The 20,057-nt window shown below is 42.6% G+C and overlaps 1 protein-coding gene across 2 annotated transcripts in view; it reads right to left on the bottom strand.

The window, feature by feature from the left end:
• Positions 1-569: 569 nt before the first annotated feature.
• LOC306981369 (polypyrimidine tract-binding protein 1-like) overlaps positions 570-20,057 on the bottom strand; it is a 33,281-nt gene continuing 13,793 nt past the window's right edge. For both annotated transcript variants that reach the window (XM_079580969.1, XM_079580968.1), the window contains exons 2-14: positions 16,712-16,772; positions 12,374-12,543; positions 11,183-11,329; positions 10,059-10,187; positions 9,828-9,938; positions 9,511-9,691; positions 8,689-8,769; positions 7,929-8,065; positions 7,289-7,322; positions 5,492-5,584; positions 3,611-3,827; positions 1,797-1,874; positions 570-785 (exon numbers count right to left, since the gene is read on the bottom strand). In XM_079580969.1, coding sequence (XP_079437095.1) covers positions 653-785; positions 1,797-1,874; positions 3,611-3,827; positions 5,492-5,584; positions 7,289-7,322; positions 7,929-8,065; positions 8,689-8,769; positions 9,511-9,691; positions 9,828-9,938; positions 10,059-10,187; positions 11,183-11,329; positions 12,374-12,543; positions 16,712-16,724 — 1,524 coding nt within the window. In that variant the 5' untranslated portion in view covers positions 16,725-16,772 and the 3' untranslated portion in view covers positions 570-652. The remainder of the gene's footprint in view (positions 786-1,796; positions 1,875-3,610; positions 3,828-5,491; positions 5,585-7,288; positions 7,323-7,928; positions 8,066-8,688; positions 8,770-9,510; positions 9,692-9,827; positions 9,939-10,058; positions 10,188-11,182; positions 11,330-12,373; positions 12,544-16,711; positions 16,773-20,057) is intronic.

The following is a 20,057-nucleotide window of genomic DNA, read 5'->3' as shown; positions in this document are numbered from 1 at the left end:
TAGGGCCCGGCAATATTTTTGTGGACGTTCTCGATAACAATGGAACGAAATGTTGGCAAAACGTCGGAAATATTCAAATTCTGAATTTTACCACAATTGTCCTATTATTCTACACATTTCCCCCCCAATTTCCACCCCTATGTTTTGTGCCAATTTCACTACCATTATTTTCCTTCTAATTTTTTCCAAATTTTAGGGATTGCCAATTTCCCTTCCCATTTTTTTTCCTTAATTGTCTTTTCACATTTTCCCTGCAGTTTTTCTAAATTCGTTGCTATTTTTTCTCTCTACGGTTTTCCACTAATATTTGTTAAATTTTTCCACATTTCTTGGATAAATGTGCATATCTTCCAAATAGCAACTTAGATATCATCTTGTAGACGATATTGCGTTTAAATATCCCGTGGAAATCCATGACTGAAGTACTTCTATTTAAGTCATGAAGTCAGGTGTTTTGGCCACTTCTGGTCCTGTAATTTGATGTTCTTTGCATGTGCTAAGTGAGATGGTAAAAATCCTTATGGACAGACTACCCCAGAGGGAAAGCAGTACCAGACTGAGTAAACCAGGCGGCTCTGTCCAGGCCGGAGTAGTATCGAGTAGTATCAGCACTCTCATTGGTCAGCCTCCCCTCTCTCGCCTCTGACGGGCCTTAGATGGAGGACTTGCTGAAGGACACTCTGAGGTGGTGGTTCTCTCCCAGGTCGTGGTTGTGAAGCTGAATGAGGGACTCGATGGCCTCCTCCACTGAGCCCAGCTGGATCAGCGCCATCTTGTGGTCCTTCCTAAGAAGCACAAAAGGCAAAGTGAGGTAGAAAGTGGCAAGTACAAGATGCACCAAGTGAATAGGAGAAAACATTAAACTAAAGATATCAATTTGAAACTCTTACTGTAGATTACCCATGATATATTGTATTGCAAGTTTTATGTAATTTTATGTTCTTTATCATTATTTATTATTTTTCATGTTTCAAATAAGGCACTTTATGCAAAAAAAAAAAAGTGCAGATATTTTCAGTGATAAAATCTAAATAATGGATAGACCTAGGTTTAAATTCATGTTTTTATTTTGTGGATATACTAGTTTCAGAAGGATCTTGTTAAGTTTTTGAATATGCTAGTTATTAGTGGAAAAACCTTCAAAGTCCAAGCCTGTAAAGTGTGGAGTCTGTAGGAGCTACGAAAGTGGAAAACGGCCCTAAAGTTCAGTCCCTTCGTCTGCACATGCGCCCTGTGTAGATTTCTCCAGTCTTTATCCACTGCTGTCTCCCACAAAGGAAATATGTCAATATTTGGATTACAGCGTCATCACATGTAGCAGCCTTTCATGCTACACGTGGATACTAAACCTGTCAGTATTTGTGAATGAATAAGCGTGGGAAAGACCAGGGAGCACCACCATGTTGGAGTTACTTCCTGGATCAATCTCTGGCTCAAAGCCACAAAACGTGGTGAAAGAGAGAGTTTGGTCTGTATTCTTCTCTGACATTAAAACTAAGATGTTAAAACCAATTATGCAGCGTCTCACCTTTAACACATCATACGCTCACCGTGGAGCCAGACAATAGTTTATACTGGTAGCAGCAAGTCCAATAGGCGTTTAATGCCTAAACATGCCAAAAATCCATGCATTTATCACATTTGTATCCATTCCAGTAAACGGAGCAATGAAGGAAAATGTGGGTATTGAAGCACATTGGACTGCTGAGCAAAGAAAACGTGTGAAACTGACAGCAACTTAGATTTCTGTATTTTTGTTGAACTTCTAGTCTAAGAAGAAGGCAGCGGATACTCACTGGAAGAACTTGAAGGCTTTGACCACGGCTCCGGAGCTGCAGAACAGCCTCTTCAGGTCGTCCTCCACCACAGACGGGCTGAAACAGGAGCAAAGTCTTAACTCTGGAGCTAAAATATCCAAGGCCAGCAATCACCAAAGCACAGTTTGGACAGGAACTGGACGGGCCAGAGGGTTTTGCGGGTGTGTAAACAGCCAAAAGTGAGCCATTCCAACCTCAGACACTTCACTTGGGTCTGCAGCAGTTTGCTTTTGGACTGGTTTGGGGAGAAGAAACTGAGTGTGCGGCTACACTACGATTACATGAGGGAGAGGCTCGAGCATATACACATCTGTCATATTTCACTAAGTGCTGACCTGTTGTCCTCCTGAAAGAACTGCCCTCTGGAACTGGAAAATAACTGGTGAGCTCAGGTCAAAACAAGCATCCCGACTTCTGCTCCCGACCATGGAAATCAGCTGATTTGTTCATTTATCGTCTAATGTTAACTTTTTGGTTCAACTCTGCTACTTTCTGGAGTTTAGTGTGAGCTGTTGTTGTCCTCGGAGAAACAGAATTGCAAGAGAAATGACTTGACATTATTGCGAGCAAAAAGAAAATGTACACAATATTTAAAAAATAATCAGACCAACATTTACCTTTTCAGACGCTAGCGCCAAATGTAAACAGTTAGCTCAGTTAAACCAGGGGTTAAAGCAAAACATTTTCATCTGACTGAAAAAGAAAAAGAAAAAGTTTGATACTGATATCGCTACATTAATGTGGGACAGTGGAGTGTACACTTATTCTCACACCGCCGTTTCCCTAATGTGCTCCTGCTATAGTCAAAGAACACAAGCCTGAACACGGCAAGAGATCTCGTTGGTGTTTTGCCTTGTGAGCAGCTTAAACTGTAGCCACACTTTAATGCCCAATAATAAGCGATTAATATTAGCACTCAAAGACGACCGCGTTAGAAGCGCTTTATCGCATTTGAACCTGTATAACCATGACTGTTGTAAGAAACAATACGTTTGGAGAAGGATTTGTGCGAGTCACCTGAACCCCTGCCCTGACCGCGGGTGTATGGCCTCCTCCTCTCACTGCATCATCGCTGTCTCCGAGCCGGCGGCGACTCACGGCGAACACAACAGTTGCTAACAGAGCGCAATCTGTAGCCCCGCCCCCTCAAAAAACAGTGAGTCCAGTCCACGCTGACACAGCAGTGCGCACGCTTTAGCTTTGAAGGTAGTTAATGTTTTTAGACAAGAGACCAACTCTCACTGCATCAGTTCACTTCTGATTGGCTGATAGCCGTAGTCCAATGTATTCGCCGCAGATGTCACTGAAAGCGCTCTCTCGACATTACTTTTATTGATTTATTTCTGACAGTTTCTAGGTGACGGACATTTTCCCCAAATTGGTCAAAATGAGGGAAATCCGTCGCAGCAACGGAGAACTTGAACCTATGAGTTAAACGCTACACAAACACAGGATCATTTTATTTGCTGATGTCCAAATACCAACTTTCAGACTTAAAAAGCACATGAGCACAAACCAACTGGGAGCAATGACAACACATCTCAGTTCACATGAACACAACATTAATGTTGAGCTGGTTAGCAAAACGAAGCTAGCTTAGCAACAGCAGTTTACGGGCACTTTGAGAAAAACAAGGTATCTCTTGGTTGGAATCATTTATACAGTTCTAACACTAGTTAAATCCATTACATAGCAATAGGAGTTGTTCAAATGTAGTACAGGGCAGAGAGGTGAAATCAATATTGAAAAGCCCCCCCATAGCCCCACATTAGAAGTACTTGTATAAAACTTACGGTATATTGGAGAGGTGCAGAGTGGCCGATGGGGGGAATATGTTGGAGTAGTTCTTGGAGCCTGGTTTCTTGAAGCGGTGCAGCGGGGAGCAGCTGAAGTCCTTGGTCAGGCCCTGGTCCTCGTGGCCCTCCCTTGGGAGCTGGACACTAGAGTGCTTGGACAGAGTGATCCGCAGGGGCTTCCCGTGGAGACGCTGCCCGGTCAGGTGACTCATCACTGCAGACGAGACATGGATTAGAAATGACGAACACAGAGCATACAGACATCACTTTGAAGCTTTTTCACTTTCATTTGATATTTTTCTTAATTGTGTGGTTGTTTTAGTGGCCAAAAGTGAACGTACAAAGCGCTGAGTGGCCACATCAAAGCTATACTTCGAGTTGTACAAGTAGTAGCGAGTGAAATGTACGTTTTTTAAAGCCATTTTAATGTCCAAATCCTACATATGCCCTAATTTCATATTTTAGTTCTTAATATTTGCTACTACTCCATCAAACAGAGGAACAAGGGCGCCTGCTCAGTGCAATCTGAGCTGTGCAGTTGATCTGAACGGAGTCCGGTGGAGAAGAAAACTGACCTGTTGCATTCTTTCTACAGAAGAGCGGTGGACCGGTAGCACAGCCCTGTGGTGCACCCTAATAGCCAAAAATAGGTACGCATTTACTGCGAAGGCCTAGGCCTGTAAGAATAATTACTATAATGACTTATTTTTCAATAAATAAGTCGACAGAAAGATAAATAATACTATTATTAATAATATTTTAGGCTTAGTTTTTATTGTCTGTGCTTTTATTTGCCTTTTTCCCTATATTTTATTGCTAATATTTTTGTAACAGCTGAACCTATCCATATGAAACAAAAACGGTCCCAAACTTCAACGTCTTCTCTCTCAGCACAGTAGGGCAGCATGGTACTGCAGAGGATAGTGCTCGTGCTTCACAGATATGAGGTCCCATGTCTGATTCCCATCTGGACGGGGCCTTTCTGTGTGGAGTTTGCATGTTCTCCATGGTCTGCGTAGGTTTCCTCCGGGAACTCTGGTTTCCCCTACCACTAAAAATGAGTACAAAGGGTCCCTCTCTGGGGCCAGGACTCCCCTGAAAAAGAGATTTTTAATCTCAGTGGGACTCTCCTACTTAAATAAAGGTCAAATAAATAAATAAAAACTAAGGTCACGTGACTGTGAAATAACTTTCAGCCATAAGACCATGTGGAAGGTTTGTGAATCAAATGACTTCCAAATAATGATTATGGAAAACATTTGGACATTTTCTGTTCGTATAGGCCACTGTTTCAACTCAAATTATAACATGATCTATAATATTGACAATCTACCAAATACTTTTAGAACAAAGGTTTACTGTCATTAGTGGCATTAAACGGAGGTCGGTAATATCGCAACATCTTCCTCTTAGACTCTATCTTACTCTTAGACTTTTGAGGAAAATGTAAATTCATTTTAGTCATGATTTTTTCAAATAATTCTCTTCAATTTTAGTCTAGTTTTAGGTGACTATAATTGCAGTCGACTACATCTAAGATTAATGTAGTCGACTTTCCTTTAATAATCTTTAAATCATATTTATTCAAGGTCCTCTGCCTCGTGAAGCTTCTCCCACACGGACAAAGCACAGACCTGTTCCTTTGGCAGTGGATTTAAATGATGTGAGGCTCTTTCAAACTGGCATTGGAAGTTTTGGTGATTTTATTCTCTTCTTTTCATTTTTATTTAGTCATATTTAACTATCTGGACATTTTAGTCACAGTTTTAGTCTCATAAAAACTTTCCATTTAGTTTTGGTCTCATGTGTGGTGTGGAGTAGTGTATGTAAACTGGGTGTTATCCTTGACTGAAGAGAGTGAGCAGTGAAGGTCCGTACCGAGTTGAGCCTGTGTCGCGTCGGCCATTTGCACCAGAGCGTTCTCCTTTTTGTTGAACAGGATTTTCACTCTCATCACGTCGCCATAAACGCCTTCAACGGTCCACAAAACGCACAGTTACAGCAGCCCAGAGGGACAAACATCAACAAAATACAAACTCATTTAAACCATGGACTCGGCTAATGCACTGACACTTGGTCTTAGGCTCAAACCAGAATCTCTGTCGCGGTGGCTGAAGTTTTAGAGACTAGTGTTCAGCATCTCTGAAGTTTTCAGTCTGAATTTTGATCCGTAAAGGAAAATGAGGAAGCGGAGTTTGAGGTGCAGAGAAATCAAAATGGTGGTTTCTCCCAGGAGCTATGAATCATGGGAGATTTGGGCTAAAACCAAGATCAGCTGATTGAGTCATGCACATAACAGAGAAAACACTTGACATGCAAAATGTTAGATTTACTCGAGCACAGTGGATGCAGCATCTCATATGTCAATGGGGGAAATAAAGGGAACACAGCTGCTCGAACAACTCATTTCTAATCTATGGAGAGCTGCAAGTTATTTCAATTCATATGTTTATTGTGAATGTAAGGGATTTACCAGGACTTCAAGAGGACATATCCTGCACAATCGACTTTTTTTTTTAGCTTATTCATAATATTGTTCCTTCGCCAAAGACAGACCTGGAGTATTTCACTGCATTCACTCAGACTGAGCAATCCTCCTGCTGTCATTGTTCAAACCCCAAACTGTCCTCTACATTTACAGCTCTGAGCTGCTCTGCTCAAAGTGCGTTCATCAGGCCCAGCTGAAGATGTAAACAACATGCCAATTTTGAAGCCCCATATGCAGGAAATGTCCAGTTTAAGGCCTGAACAAGAGCTGACTCCAGATTAGACAGGACTAAAGTAAGTTTACACCAGGATTAAAGCAGGACACTACAAAGTCACTTTCCATGGGAGCGCTAACACTGGCCGTGTAATGGTGTGTCTCTCTGTGGTCAGCCCTTTGTTCTTTGTAATAGCTAGAAGGTCCCAGGTTCGATTCCCACCTGGACGGTGCCTTACTGTGTGGAGTTTGCATGTTCTCCCCTGAATTCTCCACCGAATTCTGCCGCGATGCCGTGGAGGAAAACAGGCTTTTGCGTTTCTGCATTATCTCGTTAACATGCTCCGCTCGAACCCACGTGGCATATTTTCTGAAGTTTAAAACTTTTTATGCAAAAAAACAGGCGGTGTCAGTGCGTATTTGACCTTTCAGTGACCCAGCGGCCGTATGGACGGTTAGCTTGGCGGATTTACTTTCCATCCCGGTGGCCTCTGTGACATTCCAGGTGTCCACTCCATTTTATTTCATTTTTTTAGGGTTTCTGGCAGGTTTTCTGGATGGAAAGTATACGTAACCACGGAGACAGATCCATCAGCAGAGAAAACCTACCAGAAACCCTGAGAAACAATAGGGATGGAAAGTAAAGGCGCCATGTTCCGCACCCATACAGCCACTGGGTCACTGAAAGGTCAAATACACACTAATATGAGCTTTTTATCCATGATGCACCTTTAACTCTGTGTAAATAAGTGTGAGGGTTTAGATGGCGTGAAAGAAGGGGCATAAAGCTGGAGATGACCAGTCAGAACAGTGGTCATCTCCAGTATGCTCTGGGGGGCTTCAAGGAAAAAAGGTTGGGAACCACTGACTTAGAAGATGCTGCATTGACTGTGCCCAACAAAAACAAACACTCTTCAACCGTCTCTAAACAGATCGTCGTTTCATAATGAGATTTCAGTGTTGGTGAAACATACCGAAGAGAATAAAGAGGCAGTGTGGCGTAACCATCTTTAGAAACAGGTGAAGGAAGAGAGAGACAGTCCAGACGTCCAGGAACCAGGCCAGGAAACAGGAGAGCACAATCAGGTGAACAAACAGTCAATAATCAGTAAACAACAGGTAATCAACAGGTAAACAACAGGCGAGGGCGGGCAGAGCAAGTGTATGAAGCCGTCGTCAATGTTTATTGAAGTTATGTTACCCAAAATAGATGTAAAAGCCTGAACAGAGCATGATACAGGACCTTTTAAATAATGGGTATTCTAACCTTGCACTTCTATGTCTTGCTATAGATTTTACAGTGTTAAATGGATAGTGCCTGTGGGGGGAGGTTTTGCAAAAGCCACGCCTCCCTTTAGCAGCACTTTCTATGGAATGAGATCCGGGGAGTGTCTGCAGTTGCCGTGAGGTATGATTGGACAATGGGACAGGTCAGTTATAGTTGAAGTTTTTGACGGCAGTGTGGAGGCTGCCATTATAGAGCTATGGATTTTACTCTGAGGACATTTGCTAGCTCCCCTAACGTGGCAGATATCAGGGACAATGTTCAATTTAAAGCTATCCCTAACTTTCGATTTCAAAGTGTGCTTTCCTGCTTGAGGGACAGTGTTGTACCTCTGGGTTGAGGTTGCTGACCAGCAGCACGGCGTTGGCTGCAGGGATGGTGGTGAAGCCCAGTCTGGAGGTGGTAGTGAGGGGCAGGGAGGTGAGGGCCCCGGGCAGAGCAGGCATCGTCAGACCAGGGTACGACACTGAGGAGAGAGCGGGGTCAGTCAGGAGAACAACGGGAAAGGATTACAGAGGCATGAGCGTTAAAGTGCCTATGCCTATGGTTTAATGCTTTTGAAAATAGGACTTATTTAGATGGAGGACATCTGTTGTAAGTAATATTTATCAACTTATTTCAGTAAAGCAGCAAATTAATGAAGAGAAGTTGAGCAGAAAAGTTATTTTTATTAGAATTTATAAGCTACTGACAGGAAGTGACATAGATAGAGGTTAGAAGTTCAGTAGTTTGACTCGTTTGACACATTTAAAATGGTTTGCCTCTATCTATGTCTTGCCTTGGGTGCAAATTTTGGGCAAATCTTGAATATAATTGTGTTAACTATGTTCATGTCATATGCACTTTATGGAGAGACGCTGCAGATGAAGCTACAGGTGAAAATCGATGTCTACACCTGCAGCATCTCGCCCTCAGTGCAATACGTATCCTACTTTGAATACATTCCTGTTTCATGAAGCACAATAATATGAATAACTTTACATATTAGGATGGTAGTTTGGTGGTTTGACCTGCGGCCTGACTAGCTGTGTTTATAAGTAAATCGAACCGTTCCAACATGAATAACACTTGGCTGTGGACTTGTTTTACCTGTGGGCGTGATGGTGAAGGCATGTGGAAAGGCGTGTGTTGCCGTTGGATATGGAGCAGCAGGGATAAGTCCAGGAGCGGCTAAAAACAGACAGAAGAGAGGACATTGTAGGACCTTTTGGATTGAGTGTAGCTCATTTCAGGATCTAATCTGACTTGACATAATATGTACAATTTAAAAATGGACCATTTTGCGCACCATTTTAATATCATGAAACAAAGCCGACGTAAATCATTATCTTATTGAAGGTGTTAAGGCTGCGGGAACATTTCAAGTCCTGTACCAGTCGTGGGAAGAAAAAGGTTGCGGACCACTGAACTACTTTGCTACTCCTTTATTTTATAACGATAATCACATTTTGTATCCAATAGACCAGTGGTTCCCATAATCCGGGACATCGCGGCACCCTTTTCAATCTGAAATGGTCTTTAATAATTTGCTCTATTCAAAATAATTTGTCATTATTTTACTGCTAAAATAACATACAAAGCAACATCTATTAATGACTGTAGGCTAAACACCGTACATTATGGGAAATAAATGTGTTTCTACTTTCTGAATACAGAAAGGGGGGCGTGGGGGCTTATGTAGCATTCGAGATCATATTTGGAAGCCAACCCAAACTCCACTGTCATACCTCCTAAATAATTTACCATTACTTTTTTATATTTGAAACATATCTCAAATTAGAGTTCTTACCAAAAGATAATTTGATAATCTAGGAAAAAGTTGAAACCAAATCAGTACAGTATGTAAGTGTAACGTTTGTTGAGTTTGTTGAGCCCCTCAGGACTCGCTCCCTCGGCCTCCTCTGAACTCACTGAAGGCGGTGGGGATGCCGGCGCCCGGGTGCTCCATGGCCTGGGCCTCTCCGCTGGGCAGGTCGGGCCGGGTGAAGTCGCGGCTTCGCTCGTTGTTGAACTTGATGTCCAGAGCCGTGAGTTTGGAGAAGCTGATCCTCAGAGTGCAGCAGCCGTTGTACAAGTTCTGACCGTCCAGCAGCTGAGACACAAACCAGGTGAAAGCTCGTTACACTTTCCACATTTACAGGCTTTTTACAGCAATGCTTCTTCATGCCATTTTAATTTAAAACAAAAGTTGATGATGTATCAAGTGTTTTTCTGTGTGAACTCCTCACCACTTTGGCGGCCTGAGCGGACTGTCCGTCGGCGTACTGCAGCAGCGCCTGGAACTGGCTGTTTTTGGTGAAAACAATGATCCGCAAAACGGTGCCGAACTTCGAGAAAACCTGGGGACAAGGATGGTAGAAAGACAAATGGAAAAGGGTTAGCAAGAAGCGTTTGGAGATCAGCAGTGGCAGTAGCAGGTGGAATAGAAGTAGTAGTTATTATAGTATTAGTGGTAGTACCTGGTAGAGCGTGTCCATTGTGACCGGACAGACCATGTTCTCCACCACCACACGCAGTACAGAGCTGGGAGCCGGAACCACTGAGTCCATGTGGGTGGAGCTGAGGGCCCGGAGAGCAGCCTGCGCCCTCTACAGGACAAAATAAACAGGATACAGAGTGGGAAGAAAAAGTGTCGGTATCAAACTGTCAGAATGTGTTGGTTTTTCTTTCGGCACTGTTTATTATGACAGTGACCGGAACTAAGCACAGAACGCATGGATCTTTTTACGGACGAAATGGGAGATAAATGAGCTGACGAGGCAAAACCGGGACTGAACCAGGACTGAACCAGGCCTAAAGCGGGACTAGACCAGGACTAGCGGCCCCCGGAGATATTTTTTCTTCAAATGACAACTGCGAAGGCTCCAGGCGGAGACATCGAAAACTACTTATGACGACTGTCTGAGAGAAAGAGACGTGGAGAGAAGTAGTAAACATGATCTGATCAGGGCTTTGCTCTCTGGCCTCTGGCGCTGCTCATGTCAAAGGTTACTGCCTCATATTTACGAGTCATGGCTTTTGGTGTAAACTCCGTATTAACTGTTAGCTCTAACGTGTCTGCACATGCGTTTTCATTTACATTCTGTAATGAATGTGGTGATTGTCAGCGCTGTTCTGTCTTTGTGTTCCTCGTTTGTTTTGGTTTTAACAGATGCACAACGTCCTACAACTTTCTCTTCCTGGTTTTGTTCCGCTCTCTGGCTCAGTTGTGTTCATAAACCAAGAACCGAGACCCGCGTTTTCAGCCGGGCCAGGGTTCGTTTCTTTGGCCCGAATCAGAGCCCGGTTTCGGATCAAGAGGGGGCTGTGAATGCGACCTAAGGCACCCAGAAGAATATCGGCCAAAAGACTAACTCACCGATGACTTTTGCAAATATCTACAGAGCTTATTGAGACTTATTAAATTCTTATTCAATGGGCCATGAGACAGACAGAAGAGCTACAGTTAGCTTTGATCGATCATAGCATGAAAGCCTTTTCAGCGCATGTGTGCATACAAGAACAACCGTGTCATGTTTATGGACTAAATCATGGCTACAAAGGTCTGAACCAAATACAGAAGTGATCCGTCTGCAGTGTTTACCTCCTGGTTGGGAGAGTTGTCTGTCTTGAGCTCTTTGTGGTTGGAGAACTGGACGTGGACCGGCTGGTTCCTCACCACAGGCAGCACAGAGGAGTAATACCCCACCATGTTCTGAGCCGCCTCCTCCGAGCTCATCTCCAGGAACGCCTGCAGACCACAGGGAAAAGCAGGTCAGCTACACACGTTAAATGAACACAAGAGTCACTCCAGTCACATGTTAAAGTCATTTCTTGTGCATGTTTATTTTCAAGTGCACTAAAAGCAACAAACAAATGGATTATCCACTTTTAAGATTCGTACCAATTCCTCTCAATAAAGGAACTTCTTGGATCTTCTAAAGTTAATTTTACAGGAACTTAAGAGCAGAAAATGGTGAAGCTAAAAGCAATATTTTTTCTGTATTTTGAAAGATTTCTAAGAAGGGTTGCAAAAATGTTTGATTTAATGCCTAAATACGCTAAAATCAACATTACAGTTGTCCAAAGTAAAAATCCATATTTCATCTCAGATCTGTGGGCTGTACTACGAAGCTGGCTGAATTGAACCTGGATTAGTTCCTCTAACTCAGGTCGACAAACCCAGACATGGAGCCTCTGGATATGAGCTACTACAAAGTATGTTATCAGTCGGTTTAGTCGGGATCCTGGGATCCTCTGAGGATTTGTGAGGCGTTCATGTGAAACAGGGGGAGTCAACACCAAGCGGCCAATCACAGAAGAGACACATCATCTGAGGAGCATGTTCACATTTGTTAATATCTGTCTTACAATTTAGATGTAACACTTGTACTCTACGAGATACAGGCCTTTTCATGTCGTTATCTAGAATCTGTGTCAGTGTGTAGAAAAAGTGACAACACAATGTCGCTACTTTTTAAAATCCATACACCCATCTTCCCTCTCTGCTGCTCGTTGCGGAGGATTGTCTCCACTGATTGGTCAAGAGCCGTCTTCTTATTTAAGCTGGAACTAAACCTGGTCCAGAGCAGGTTATGGCTAAGGGCACGTTTGCTTGGAGATCTACCGTGCTACAAAGTTATCCAGCTTTGTAGTAAAGCAAAACCAGGGTTAATGCTAAACTTACCATGCTAACCCTCTAATCCAGCTTTGCAGTTTACTCAAATGGGCCATGTTCATAAAATATTTACAAAACAATATTGCAAACTCTACCTTTGAAGATAAAATGCATTACCTGGTTCTTGGCCTTGAGCATGAGCAGGTTGGTGACGTCTCCGAACGGCAGCCCGAGTCCGATGACCTCGGTCTCGGTGGTTTCGGAGGGCAGTCTGCGGATGTGCAGCACCCGGGAGGGAGAGCCCACGCGCATCTCCGGCTTGAACTTCTTACTGTCGCTGCCATTGGCTGCAGTGCAGGAAATATAATCAACAAGATTAGTGAAGTGAGACACACTGCACACGGCATGGTCAGAAAGGACAGGACACAGACTGTGGGATGTTTAGCTCTGTGCCCAAAGAGCAGTCAGGGACTGTTCATTCAGGAGGGAAAGAAATGTTTTCGCCACAGTCTAAATCATGATCAAGTGAATACTCTTTGATTATTTCTTCCAAACGTCAAATATTACAGCGAATGATATTTTTTTGGAAACAAAGACCTAAAAAATTCTGCATAAACATTCAAATGTGTTATTAGTTATAGACTTAGGAACTTTTACAGAACTGGAGCAACTCCTTACCAAATACAATTATCATTTAAATAATAGCCTTTCTCTATTATATTTGTAATTGACCTTTTGCAAAAGCCCCGCCCCCTTAGTTACTGTTGTTACGTCCGCCAAACAAATGGTGGAACACGATCAGTGCCACAGATTGCCATGTGTGTCAGTGACCTTTTTTGGAGCAATACCGCCGCGATATCCTCCAGATCAAGGCCAAAGCTTGTTACAGCACACAGTGGTGGGATATATTCAAGATATTCAACTATACCACGAAGGATAAAGGCCTATTGACACTACAGCAAACAGACAGATCTCCAGCAAAATCAAAGAAACCTTGTGATCTCTTCCTTAAATGCAACAGCGCAGCCTTGTGGACCAGTCGTGCTCTTGCACTGCCCGGTAAGCACCCTCTTATTATTTCTAGTGTTTCTAAAAATAGAAACATTTCTACAGTGCACTACAGTTAGCTAACACTAGCTAAACCTACAGATGCCATAATAGCAATCAGCTACAGCCAGTCATACAAGCGATCACTGTTATTGTTTATTTCCGCAATTTTCGCCGGATGTTTTGGTGAAAGGTCGGCAACAGCTGATGCATCCAGGTCTCTCACTCGGTTTTATATAAGGAGTTAAAAACACCATCCAGGAATGGAAAGAGTCTGGCATCACTGCAAACCTACCAAGACCCGGCCGTCCTCCTAAACTTACTGACCGAACAAGGACAGTGACCACAGTTGTTGCCAAGAAGCCTATGATGACCCTGGATGAACTGCAGAGAGCTACAGCTCAGGTGGGGGAAACTGTCCACAGAACAACTATTAGTCGTACACTGCACAAATCTGGCCTTTATGGAAGAGTGGCATTTTAAAAAGAAAACCATAAGAAGCCCTTTTTTCTGTTTGCCTGAGGCCACATGGGGGATACAGCAAACATGTGAAGAAGGTGCTTTGGCTGGATGAGCCCAAAGTGGGCCTTTTTGGCCTAAATGCAAAAAAGTAAGAAAAATAACACTACACATCGAACCTGAAAACACCATCCCCACTGTCAAATGTAGTGGTAGCATCAGTTTCAACAGCCATAAACATAAAACCAGGGCAACAATGGCATGTGTGAGAAAAGGCCAAGTCACAGTCCAGACCTAAATCCAATCGAGAATCTGTGGAAAGATTCACAAGCGCTCTCCATCGAATCTAACTGAGCTGAGAAAAAAATCCAGTGTCAAGCATTGACAGTATATTAAGATGTGCAGGACTGGTAAAGACAAACCCCAACAAACTTGCAGCTGAAATTGCAGCAAAAGACAGATTCACAAAGTATTAACTAGGCCTGGGGCGGTAACCGGCCTAGTTAATACTAAGTAAATGAAACTTAACCAGAAAAGGAACTAATAATATACCAGAACAAGTGTATCAACGAAAAAACTAACAAAAGTCTCAAAAAAGACCAGCCACAGGTGAAAATAAAATGAAAAAGCAGCCGCCCTGAGCAGGTGAGGTGCAGCAGTCACATCAGGCCTACGAGAGCGCAGAGATACAGCTCCATATGCACATGAGCAGGACGCAGTCACTTAAAGTTTAGACTGGGCCTATTGAGCAGGCGACGCGAGGGCGAACAATTAAATGTGACCAGCGTTTCATTTTCCATAACAAAAATGTTTTGGCATTATCCGCGCCACGACTGTGTTTATGCGACTCCGTCACCTCAGAGCGGCTGAAATGTAAACATGGCTCTGCAAACCGGGGGGAAACGGCTAAACTACGAAGACAAGAGGCTGATCACTGGACGGACTGGCAGATCTGACCAAACCAAAGCACAAGGACACTCGTGCCTCGTGTTTTTGGACTTTTTCACGGATTATCATAGAGGAGCAGGACTCTTCGTGGTCCTGGGCAGGTGGACGTGTTTTCCTTCTTCATCAGTACAAAGGCCTGACCAGAACCTTTAAGGTAAGGAACTTTAGTTTTGGATGTGTTTACAAAGCGGGTGATGAAGCTGATGTAGCCTGAGTTTGGGGAAACTGCCCCGGGCTGGCACGAGTGTTAAACCGGTCAACACGCGTGTTCAACCTCGCTGTCTGGACTCTAACTTAGCCAAATAATATCAGAACAATTCCTTTGACAGGTAAATGTTTGCTTCCTTTCTCCTTTCACTCAGTTTGATCTGCATTTGTGGGAAATATAAAGATAAAGCGCAGAGATGTTTTTTGCGATGGTCGGAGTGAAGAGGCTGAAGCTGAATAAATGATCAGCGAACATGAGCGTCGTCTCATAATAAGAGCCTAATTCACACAGTGTTTCATAAAGCGCCAGGTCTGGCAGGAGAACAGCGGCTCAGGAGCTTGGATAGCCCCCCTCCCCTGTTCAAATGTGCCCCCCCACCTTCGAAACGCTTCTGACGCCAATGAGCGGTATATCGCAAAACCGTATGAAAAAATCCAAACCGGCACAGCCCTAGTATTAACTCAGGGGGAATAGACAGTTTTGCACATCCCACTTTTCAGTTTTATATTTATAAAAAATAAAATAAATTATGTATAAATTTCGTTTCACTTCACGATTGTGTGTCATTTAGTGTGTGTCTTAAAATCCCTTTTTTTTTCTCCATCAGTTTAGACGACTACTGTTATGTTCACTGTGAAGAATGTTATTTTTATTCCTTAGTAAAATACGCCATCTAGTGGTTGTTTTAAGTTCGTTTTGTTTGAGACAGTAGAAGAAGAACTCAGCTCCCCTCTCCTGGTTTTTCCAACGTTTTGTTTGTTTGTTTTGTTTGTTGTCTGTAAGGATTAAAGAGTGAACATGATTAGTAGAGGTGGGCATAGATTAATCTAGATTAATTTTGAAATTAATCTAGATTAATCTAGATTAAAACGGCTCGCTTGAATTCTGCCGAAGCCATTCAGAATATGTGTGCTACCCAAATAATGACTAAAAGTAAGTCTTTGAGAACGAGTTTCTCAAGTCAGGTGGTGCGTTAGACCAGGGGCTCATCTCCTGTTTCCAAAATGCATCACAGCATGAGAACGTTCTACTATGATAATTGGTGATGAAAATAATTCATGTTCAATAAAATGTAGTGTTTACTAACTGTTTATTCAGTAAAACATGAATTTTGAGCTGTAGGCCGACATTAGAGGTCCTGATGAACTGTTTAAAGTCAGTAGCTTTGTGTCAATCAGTCCAAGCTCTATTTCTCCTTCTTCCACCGGTCACTCAGCCTGACCAGCTGAGTGACCGGTGCAGTGGTTTGTGGAAATGCTTCTTTAAAACGCGTTAGGAGAGTTAGGAAGAAATCTTTTATCCGATTTCAGGGACAATTCTTTGAGGATTGTTGGATTTTAATTTGATTTTATGTTATGTTTTGACTGATTCCAACACTTTTACTATTTTGGACACAAACCTTTTACTTCCACTTGAGAAAAATGACTTCAAAGTAGGGCGGGGCAATAATACAATTTTTATCTAATCGCAATTTTAATAAACATTGATCTCGATAATTGTGTGGTGCCTTTTAATCAACAGGAGAATTGGCCAGTCCTGTCACATTGTGGAAAAATTTGGGGCGCCGTGATGCTGCCCAGGGAATACTGTGACTAACAAACAGGAAGCCACCATAGACTGTAAAGCTACACACGAATCGACAACGCGGATCTGGGGAATTTAAGTGTAAAATCAGCTACAGTTTACTTGCTAGTACAGGTGCGGCCACGTTTATTGTTTGTATCTTCAAAACAAAAATATCTAATCGAAAATAGAGATGGATCGATATGGGGAACATAATGGTCCCAGCCCTGCTTCAAAGGAACGTCACAAGTTCTTGACTGAACACTTGGGCGACTCTCGAGTGCTCTTACCTGTGGTGCTCATGATATAGGGGCCGTTGGGGACGCTGGACAGAAGCTCGTCAGATCCTCTCTGCAATCACAAGGGGGAGACACATTCAGCCTCATGTTCATTCTGGATTTCACTGTGACGGCTCCTGCAGCTTGGTTCTAGCGTGAAATAATTCAAAATCTCTCCAAGAGTGACGGTAAAAAAGAAAAGAAAAGAAAGATTTGTGTCAAAACCTCACTCTGTAATAAGACAAACAACAAAAATGTGCTTTTGAAATGGTTTAATGTCGAGAAACTTTTCCTACAAAACCATCATTGCAAACGGGAAAGTAACAACACTGTCCCGACATTTTCTCTGAGCAAACGCAGAGAAGGGCAGTATGTGTCAGAAGAGGTGGAGCAGGAGACATGGCCTCAGGGGAATTCCACCGAGCTCGATGCAAAACACATGGACGACAGCAACACGAGGACTAGAGACTCAACCAGGTTCATACAGGCCGCAGCAGGCTGGGTACGGTTCAATAATACCAGCCGGGTATCGGATAAAACGTTTAGGAAAAGAAATATAACTTACATCTGCAGAGCTTAAGTTTTGATGCTGGTGGGCCAGGGCCAGCACTAATTAAAAGGAAGTGATTTGGTTGTTTCAGCTCAAATTATTATTTTTTTCCCTGTTTTTGCCAATAAAAAAAAAAAAATGCAGTCCAGGTGTGTTTTTCATGAGACCTGATCATTGTAACATGGTGCAAAAGCTCTCAATAGATTTGCCAAAGATTTAATCCAACTAGGAAAATCAAGGGAACATTTTTTATATTCATGAGCAAATTGGATTCAACAGGAAACTTTTGAGCAAATTATTTTTGAACAATTTCACCCTAAAACTGCTGAATGTGCTTTGGGGAAGTGGTTCCCAATTTGCATGGCGACAACCCCAAGACCAAATATAAATCTAATTTGGCATATTAAATGTAAAATACTGGAAGTTCACTCAAGTTTTGTGTTAAATAAACATTATATAAGCCCATAAATCTGAAATCATGATCCAAACTACTCAATTTAACTCTGATGGTGAAGTAGTGTTTTACTCTTTAGCAAAGGCTCGCGAATCACTGACCGTACATTTAGTATTGATGAATCTGGGCAGTAAAAAGAGTTGGGCAATGTCATTATTATCAAGAAAGAGATTTAGACTTAAAGCTGAAGAGTGTGAGGCGTTCAAGGGTTGCGGGAAATAAAAGCTCTACACTGTAAATTTAGTTCTAAAAGGAAGTATTATGTTCTAAATGCCAAAAAACCCCAGACTTACATGAAAGTCTAGTTTTATTTGACATTTACTTCATCAGGAAGGTACCACTGAGATGAACAGTCTCTTTTTCAGGGGAGTTTTTTTTGTGGTAGGGGAAACCGACCACACACAAAAAAAAAACGGGCAGGAATCGAACCCGGGACCTTCTTGCTGTGTAGCACAAGCGCCACCGTGCACATTTATGATTTCTAAAGATTTGAATCCAGTCCAGAAAACCGAGGAATGAAAGTTTAACTGTTTCAAAGCAAAACTCCAGGTGAAAATGTACAGATTTTTAATGACTTGGAGTCAAAATTAAAGCTTTAATTACATTGAAGGCCTCAAACTCATTCCATGACTTAATGCCGAAAATTTTGCCCATACACAGTGAATGTTCAAATCCCAAGTATCTAAAACAGCGGAATCTGTTCATCTCTACTCAACTCAGAACTCATCTCCACAAAGTCTTCCTTCATTGATAAAAGACGCTGCTCTGAATGTCCTGTTGTTGTTTTGTATTTCAGAGGGACAGGAGTTTCCTTTCCTCCTTCACAAACCCACATCTGGTCACTGGAGCTCACATAAATTATAAAACAGAAACCGGACTCTGGTCTGTGTCCGACCCATGTCTTCTACAGCGACTGACTGTCTGAGTGGCAGGAAAATAGAGAATAACGCCTTCAAAAGTCTTCAAATAGTCTGTTAAAATCCGCGTCTGAAACGCCCAGTCACCCTCTCCGCACCAGGGCGTTATTCTCTGTGCGTGGCGTGGACTCGGACAGTGATGGATGCAGGGCTCGTCTCTAAATCGGATTTGGTTAAAGAGATCTCCTCCCACACGTGGTCTCCAAATGCATCAACTCAACACTGAGTCTTTAGAAGTGTGCGACGGACTCGTCTCAGTGATCACGGCAGCAGCAGAGACAAAGGCTGAGTACTTCACGTCGGCCAGTGCACACTCAGTCTGCGGTGTTGGGCACATTTTGATGAGGTTGTATTATAAACTGGTTTAGTAGCTTGGAGGAAAATTCTTAGAAGGAAATAACCCTGTCTGCCCGTAAAAGTAAAGAATTTAAAGTATGAGAGCCGTGCGTGGTCACATGCTCTCGTCCAGAGTTTAGTGAGGGTTGCTTCTCCAGTCAGTGTAAGCAGCTCAGGCTCCGTGTTAGAGATGAAGCCAGGTGTCCAGACTTCTCGTTGGTCCTCATGGCGGGGAGCTGACATTGCTGTAATACCACCCCCTGGTGGCCATGGGCGACTCAAAAAGACACTTGGTAAACAGTGTTCTTATGAGCACTTTGACCTTCCCTAGCACTGTTTAAAACCCAGCTCCAAACAGCTTCATTATTTCTGAAAAATGTGGGGTAGGTGAAATACTTTTAACCACGCTGGTTTTGGTACATCAGCACTAAAAAGTGGAAGCCTTTTCAGTGCATTGGCCACTTCGAGCAGCGCTCCAAGTGGAAGGTCAGAAATGTACTTGTTACCAGTAGGAATGGGAGGACAGTGAAATTTAGAGTCATGATTATCTTCGCAAAAATAATTAACAACATTATCACGATATTTGCCTATGGTTTAAAAAAATCACTGAAGCTTCAGATTTTACAGAAATGATGAGAATTGGGCAACATTGTCTCCTATAAATGTCCTATTGAATGAGACCCCGTTAAGTATATTTAAACAAATTCAACTCAAAACTCATCCAAAGAAAACTAACTTGCAGTAAATTATAAACATGAAAACCAGCTAATCTTTTCATAGCCATAATCGATAGAAAGTCATTGTTGCAGGTTTTATAACGTAGCACTACATGATGGATTTAGCAATTATCTTCTAGCACGATAATCACGATTATTAAAAAATGTGACGATCGATTAATTGTCACATTTTTTTCTTGCGATAAACAATATTATTGTTTATTGTCCCATCCCTAGTTACCAGTAGGGCTGGGTACTGTTAAACGGTACCGACCGAAAAGCTCCAGTTGGGGGAGGTGATGAAAAACAGAAAATAAATGATCTAAAAAGTACCGTTAATGCACCGGTACCGAAAATGAGATGTCGTTAAAGTAGTGGTATCGAA

The sequence above is a fragment of the Gobius niger genome, assembly GCF_951799975.1.
Source record: "Gobius niger genome assembly, chromosome: 22".
In the NCBI taxonomy this organism is placed as follows: domain Eukaryota; kingdom Metazoa; phylum Chordata; class Actinopteri; order Gobiiformes; family Gobiidae; genus Gobius; species Gobius niger.
The sequence above is the reverse complement of the archived record's forward strand: the minus strand, read 5'-3'. Positions and strand labels throughout refer to the sequence as shown.